We start from the raw sequence: 7,804 nt of genomic DNA, 5'->3' as shown, positions 1-7,804 counted from the left end.
TCTAACTTCCACCAAGCTGTGTGGTATTCCGCCAAATCTCAGCTGTTTTTAGAGATCATGATACTCCTTTACGTGACTGTACCACAGTTGATTTAGCCATTTGACCCTTTAGCCATTAGGCATGTGGCTTGTATCCACTCCTGGCCCCGACCCACCATTAACTACCACACACGTGTTTACAGAAGCAGACTCTGTTTTCTCTTCTCATCTTTCTCCCCCAAAGTGGCTGGTGGATGGCAACAGCCGACTTCTTCCTTCGCAGCCCACTGCTTAAAGCACTGCCTCACCACGCCTCCGGGTCCCACTTGGTCTCTTCAGTCCCTGCTCCTAAGCCTAAGGGTGTAAACAGCTTGAAAGGAGCTAGAACAAGGACCTAATGCACCCATGCCCTTTCTCACGAGGACTCTTCAAAGCCTCGGCCAAGGCCAGCCAGCCGACATGTGCCAGGACAGCAGTGGACCTCTAAAGACAAGCGGAGATGGCTTACTCCTTGGGCCCTCCATCAGACCTGAGTTCTCCGCATGCAAGCGGACACAGCCATGACACCAGACTCATTTCTTTGTTCCCTGGAGTATTGTTTATGAAATCTCATCCAATCTTACAAGGAAGATGTGGGGACCACTGAGGGATGCTACTTACTCAGTGAAGACTCTAAGACCTTGACCTAACCAGGGTTTTTATTCACAAAACCAGAAAGAGACCATGAACTTGAAATGAGGCCCATCTCATGCTCTATCCTGCTCCAGGGAGCAGTACCTCATGCCTGTCCACCACCAGTGACCATCCACAACTACTGGTGGCCATCATGGCTTCCTAGGTGGAGACGGCCGCTCCTTTCCAGCCTCCCCCTGATGCCCTAACCCCTGCCTGCTAATGCACAGAGACTTCCTGGCTCTCCCATGAGGGCTGCACGAGGCAGGCACTCTGGGGCCCCGGCTCTGCCTCCATTTCTCTGCACCCCCCGCCTCCCCCTGTCCCCAGGCAGGCTGTGGGCTCAGGTCCATTAGCCCCCATCCCCTGGGAAGTTTCTGCATTTATCCACGCTCCCTGCTATTACACCCCATCTCCCTACTATTACACCCCATGTGCCCCTTCCACTCCTCTGAGAGAGACATACAAAGATTCTCTGGTCCTGGAGACAGCTCAGGGGTAGAGAAGAAGTCCAGGGTAGCCTTGGCCGGGGAGCAGGAAGGACCCTGGCTGAAGTGTGCTGGCCCAGGAGGGAGAGTCTCTGACAGCTAACACCGTCCTGAGGACCAAGTGGCCTGGAGCAGTGGAGCACGGACACGGCCCTGAGGATGGGGGACAGGGAAGGTGAGTCCTCTGAGTCTCCGGTGGGTAGAGAACAGGTGGTCACAGCAGGTGCATTGTGGGCTTGGTAACGCAGGTGGAGGGCATCCCTCTTTCTTCTAGTCAAGTGCCTGACACACGTCCAGTCTTGGTTAGTTCTGGAGAGACCGGTGCAGGGTAAGGCCAGCAGGGTCCCAGGAATGGCCTTGTTTGAATTGCTTTTGGTCAAACATTCTGCTAAGTGGTATAGCACTGACCTGTCCAATTGCTGTACAGCAGTAACTTGTGGTTGCTGTGATGCTAAACACTGTGACCCTGATGTGTCTAATGCGATAATGGTTACCCATGGTGGACAGTGTTTGGTGGAGCTCCCCGATTAAAACAAGCTTGCAAGCAGGAGTGGCATCCACTTCCGAATCAGCTTGTCTCCAGAAACTCTATGAACCTGGAGAAAGGATGAAAATTATACAAGTGTTCAGGTCTTGTTCATAGGGTCTCTGAGTCATCTACAACTCGACAGCATTTAACAACAACAACAACAAACAACACTTTGAGATGGTGAATGTTAGTGTCATTTAGTGTCAACTCTGCTAGGGGACCTCATTAATGCCCCCTGTTCCCTGACATCTCCTTCCTCTATGACCCCTTGACAGCAACACTCATGCACTAGAATATGTGTTGAGTTTCCACCCCCCTCCTTAAGTTACAGAGCAGGAAGCGAGGTCCTTGTCAGCCCTCAAGGTAACCCATTCCCAGCATGAAGGAAGGGTCATCTTTTAGGTTTTCTCCCTCACCAAAGGCTCATGGGAAGAGTCAGGAATTTACCCAGAGGTGGGTGGGGAGTGATGGGGGAGCAAACATCAAGGTTTTTTACCTTTTGTCTGAGAGGTCTGTGCCAGCAGGTGGAAGGGCAGAGCTACAGGGCACCAGTGTGTCTGCCCTCTCTCAGTCTATCTGTCAGGCACACCAGAGATCTGCACAGATGTCAGTACTACGGGGTGTGGGCAAGTACACATGTACATGCCCTCTGATCCCTTGGGAAGGGCAAGTTCAAAGTGGAGCTGAGCTGTCCTTCAGAGCATTAAGCCTGGAAGGTCACTTAGTACTTCCTGAGGGTACCAAGGGTGTGTGTGGTTGACCGAGGGATGATTGACATCCGTGGCGCCCAATCCAGCCAGGTCTTCTGAGGCACCAGAGTAGCTGTGTGGCCTGGCCAGGGTCTGTGCATTTTCTATCAGGGATTCTCACTGCTGATGGTTTTATTTCTGTAGGACTCAGAAATCCTCTCTTCTCTAACCTTCCTTTCTTGGGACCAAAACTGAGTTCCTTCTCTGTTGTCAGTGAGAGGCCAGGAGGCTAAGAAGCGGCAAAGTCCTCTCACCTGCGTGGCCCAAATTCGCCTCCTCTTCTTCAGTCCAAATGCCCTGGCTGGGAACGCCCTCTCCCCCTTGGTCCTGCTCGGTGCCTCCTGCAGGCGACCTGCCCTGTGACTTTCCCTGTCCATTGAATCTTTTCCACTGCACACATGCTTTTGCTAATATTTTTTGATGTGTTATTCTACTGTCTGTACTTGAGGTCTAATTTTTTTAATTGATATTGTAATGAAAGTTTATAGAGAACTTGAATTTTCATTAATTCATTGATGCACATTTTCCTCCCTGTCCATCCAGTTTACTTTTCTCTTTGAGAAAAAAAATCCTTTCATTGTTCTCCAATCCCTCCTCCCACCCCCAGTCCACTTTACTATGCAGCTCTTATTCTGGACTGTTGTCATGTAAATAATATCTAATCATATTTAAAACAAAACACAAGGCTATTTAATGATTACAGAAGAAAAATTACTATCAATCAGCATTAAATGGAAACATTTGAGGAAAGCCCACTGTTCTTCAGGATTTGAGGAATAATAAAAAGAAAAAAAATAGAAGAGTACTTCTGGCATGATGAGGGTCTCGAGAACAATCTCACACCCGCCATGGTGGGGCTGGGGGCTGGGGGCTGAGCGCAGCCAGGCCTGTGGGAAGGTCATGGCCTTCTGCTCTCAAAGACCCTGGATGGAGAGACACACAGGCGGTAACACTGGGGCGGGTAGGTGCGCTAACAGCCTAGTTCACGCAGCTCGGACACTCAGGTGGGCCCACCTTCCCTCCTCAGGTGTGAGGTCGACTGTGAAAAACAGTGAGACTCCGGAGCCGACTCCACTGGCTACCGCGATGGGGGATCTGGACACGTCCAGTCTGGTTCTCGAGGTCCTGACCCTGCTCACCTGCGTGTGCGGGATGGTGGGCAACGCTGTGGTCATCTGGCTGCTGGGCTTCCGCGGGCAGAGGAACCCCTTCTCGGTCTACGTCCTGAACTGGCGGTGGCTGACTTCCTCTTCCTCCTGGGCCTGGCCATGATAACAAGCCGGGAGCTCATCACTCTGACGGGCCGGACAGGCCTCGTCGTCCATGTAGCGTTTTGCTTCCTCTACGTCACCAGTCTGGGCCTGCTGACTGTGATCAGCGTCCAGCGCTGCCTGTCTGTCCTCTTCCCCATCTGGTGCAAGGTCTGCAGGCCCCTGTCCACAGTGGTGTGCACCCTGCTCTGGGGGCTGGCCTTCCTGACCACCACACTCCTTTACTCCTTCTCTGGCGACAGATACAATTCTGAGTCTCTCTGGAAGGGCATTGAAAGACTATTTCCCTTTATTACTCTTCCCGTTGTGGGGATCTTCACACCCGTTATGATCCTCCTTGTCCAGACCCAGAGGAGACCCTCCCAGTGGTGCCAGCACTCGTCCAGGGTGTTTGTGATTGTCCTCGTCTCGGTCCTGGTGTTCATAGTCCGTTCTCTGCCCCTTGGCATCGTCTGGACCCTCCAGTCCTGGTCAGGCATCCGTGCTGACGATGTGGTTATAAACCTGACACGGTTCACCTCGTCCCTGAGCAGCAGTGCCAACCCCCTCATCCTCTTCCTGGTGGGCAGAGGGAGGGGCGGCAGCTTGCGGGCCCCCCTGAGGACTGTACTCAGCAGGGCCTGGCAGGAGGACTCGGAGTTGGGCAGCAAAGAGACGCCCTCCACAATTACTGAAGAGATGGGTCTGTGAGCCAGGCCCCTGTGGCTTCCTCCCAGACGGTCTTGACCGTGGATTAGCCTGCGAGGAGCTACGGCCAAGCCTGCACCTGTTGGGTGCCCTTGTGGACTGCTGCTGGGTGGCTTTGGATCTGCCACAGTATAGTCACTTCCCTGCTGTGACCACTAATGCCCACCTCCCCCAGGACATAGGCCCAGATATCTTCATTTGGCTCAACGTGGAGATGATTTTTTTGAGCGAAGCTCTTCTGGGTACCAGGACCAGTTTCTGTCAAGTCCACTGATTTGAGGAGACCCCTGAACATCAGAGGAGAATGATGCCCACAAGGCTTTCAGGGGGTGCTTGTTCACAAGCTGATCCTCAGACATTCTTTGCAGGGGCTTTGGGGATCAGCCGGAAATTCTATCCTTTTGGGGAGCAGTTGAAATGCATTAACAATTTGCACCCCATGTTCTGCTTAGAGAGGGCGGATCTCAGTTTTCGGCTCTGTTCCTCAGCGAACCCAGAGACAGGAAGTAAAGACTCTTCTTCCAAGACTAGCCTGCAAGATGCATCCTCCTGCGTAAACCCACTCAGCCTTGGGGGAGTGGAGCACCCCGAGCTTGTTCTCTGGGGGTCCTTCTGAGACAACTCCCATCTCCCCCAGAAAGATGGTGACTTCAGATCAGCCAAGACACAGAGCGAATACTTGGAAGGACGAGGACAGCCCACTGGTCATTGGTCACGTTACCCCATTGAGCACAGGCGAGTGGCCTGGGGGTGAGTGCTGTGGGCGGTGACAAGGACTCCTGGTCTTTAGATCCTGGTGGCTCTTGGAACGCACTATCTGGGGCTCTTCCCTGGGTGAGTGCTAAGCTCTCCTAATTTCCTGGGCTCCCTGCTTTCAGGGCTCATGTCCCAGATTGTGGACCCTGGGGGTCACACGGGGAGAGGGCTGTTTGTTGGTCAAGCATCTCAGGCATTTCTTGGAGCATCCAGGACGTGCATTTCTTTTTTTATAATTTCTTAATAAGTATTCATCCAATTAATAAGCATCCCTGACACCGTGTCCTGTCTTGTGACCCTAGGGCTAAGAGAGGTCCAACGTTCTGTCCAGGTCACACAGCAAGGGAATGAAAATTGGGAGGGTTCAACTGTTGTCATTTGACACTAAAGTTCGTGGACTGGAGAAATTGACAGTCCTTTACCTCAGGCAGTGACAAAGTGACCATCTGATGCAGAGCACTGGGGACAAGGGACACTTCTCAGGAGGGAGAAGTGAGAAGAGCTCACCACAGGCCCCTCACACACACAGAAGGAGAGGAGTCTTGGATTCTCTTCACACAGGTACGTGGAAATACAATTTACAAAATGATGGTCACCGTCTACTTTTATGTCAACCTTGTCTCTTTCCACCTTCATTCTGGGGGAATTGACAAGATCATGGATTTTGGGAGACCCTGCACAGGAGAAAAGGAGCTGGGAAAGTTCTGTAACTGGGGCCCATTTCTACTGCTAACACTCACTTCCTGGACGGTTAGGCTTATGCTAGTGACCTAACTATGGGGTGGACATGTGCCTCCAGCGTTGTTGCTGCTACACCTGGGCTCCGTGCACCTGCCCGCTGGGAAAGCACAGGGCTGGAGGCTGTCACTAGATGGCTCCATGCCCTCAGTCCCAGGGTGCTTGACGCTGTGAGTGCATGGACAGCGCACTTGGGGCCAAGAGCGAGTTCACAATTCTGTTCTTTAGTTCTCAGAAGTGTAAATTGTGGACAATTCAGCGTAATGCAGACAAGCTCTTACCTCCTAGGAATGTAGTAGGGCATGCAGCGTGTAGTGTAAAAAACAAAATAAAATAAGGGATTTAAAAATTTTTTATGGAAACATGCAAAACATAGCCTATCAGCCTTTTTGTTTGTAGACCTAATTCTGGAGTTGACAAGAAACGGGAAAAATGGCTCCATAAAATTTGCAGGATTTACCTTCTACAAGTATTTTCAGTGAATTCATTGAACAGGACCCCACTAGACTGCTTATTATTCACCTAACAGTAAATATAGCCAAATTGAATCTTACGGTGATGTGAACACTACATACGCATAAAAGTGCAGAAAATTATTGTAAACACAGTCAAGTAATAAAAATATGTTGTTGTTAAGTGCCATCGAGTCGCAGGTGATGCATAGCAACCCTATGAACGAAAGTCCTGGACACTTCCTGTATAACTCTCGTCTTTCTCCAGGTTCAGAGGGTTTCCAGAGGCAAGCTATTGTGGAAGTGGATGCCACTCCTGCTTCCAAGCTTGTTTCAACCAGGGAGCTCCACCAAACACTGTCCACCATGGGTAACCATTCTCACATTTAACTCATCAGTGTCACAGTGTTCGGCTTCACAGCAACCATGAGTTACCTCTGTACAGCAAGTGGACAGACCAGGGCTATAAGACCTAGAAGAATGTTTCACCAAAACCAATGAAAGGCAGGCTGAGGGCCGCGGAGTAGAGTCACACACCTTTGGCTTGGGAGCATGGCTTTTTGTCTGCTAGGCCAACTGCTCTCTCTTTTGATGCATTGTTAATATTTTGTAAAGTTAATGGTATCTGTTACTTTGCTAAAATATAGCATGTCTTTTGTTTTATTAGTCTAGGTAAGTATTCATTGTGTAAATTACTTTTGGATTTACAGTTTTACTTTTCCTTGAAGAAGACTCTCTATAGTGACTAAATTTTGACTCCACTGCTCAGGGACCGGCCTGGAGTGACCACACTCCGGACACTGGAGAGTATGGAGCACTGGACCTTTCCTGGTGACCGACTATGACGCTTCTCTTAGTTACTGGAAGAGAAAATGCTCTGAACTTAAACATGCTGTGCAGTGTGAGAGCTCACTCTGTTGTTGTTTTTAAATATTTGGTGTCGATGTGCCTTTTCCTAATGAGAATATTTACTTTTTCCTCAAACCCAACTCCCTCAATTTATAGCAAAACAGTAAAGATGAAAATACTATGGTGGTGTACTTATTCTATTAAAAAAGATGTATATGATGTCCATCTGTAATATTGTGCTCTGATGACCTAGTGGCAAGAAGCTGGGCTGCAATCCCAAAGGCACACGGTTCAAGGCCAACAGCTGTCCATGAGAGAAGGATGGGCAATCTCCTCCTACGTGATTAACTGCTTCTGAAAACTCACTGGAGGGTCGGCTATGGGTTGGTTCCTACTTTCTGGTACACTGTAACAATGTCCATCTTATCTATGATGAATTTGTTATATGTTATGGCCATTGTTATGTGCAGCTGTGTTGCTTGTGACTCATAAAGATCCCGTGCACAACAGCTCTGAACCCAGCTCTATCTTGAGCCAACCTCATTGTCTCTGACACACCTTTACCCACTACCCAGTCACTGAGTCAATCCATCTCATTCAGGGTCTTCCCCTCCTGCACTGTCCCTCCACCCTC

General features: G+C 50.1%; 1 protein-coding gene across 1 annotated transcript; it reads left to right on the top strand.

Moving 5' to 3' along the window:
• The first annotated feature begins 3,685 nt into the window (after positions 1 to 3,685).
• LOC102877026 (mas-related G-protein coupled receptor member D-like) lies at positions 3,686 to 4,378 on the top strand. The gene has a single exon (XM_006893392.1). It carries the CDS (start codon positions 3,686 to 3,688, stop codon positions 4,376 to 4,378), a length of 693 nt encoding a protein of 230 aa, XP_006893454.1.
• Positions 4,379 to 7,804: the final 3,426 nt, after the last annotated feature.

This window comes from Elephantulus edwardii, unplaced genomic scaffold, assembly GCF_000299155.1.
Source record: "Elephantulus edwardii isolate Elephantulus edwardi_28Jun2011 unplaced genomic scaffold, EleEdw1.0 scaffold00126, whole genome shotgun sequence".
NCBI lineage: Eukaryota > Metazoa > Chordata > Mammalia > Macroscelidea > Macroscelididae > Elephantulus > Elephantulus edwardii.
The sequence above is the reverse complement of the archived record's forward strand: the minus strand, read 5'-3'. Positions and strand labels throughout refer to the sequence as shown.

Excerpts from the sequence above, each read along its gene's own strand:
- LOC102877026 (XM_006893392.1), top strand. The coding sequence starts at position 3,686 with ATGATAACAAGCCGGGAGCTCATCACTCTGACGGGCCGGACAGGCCTC.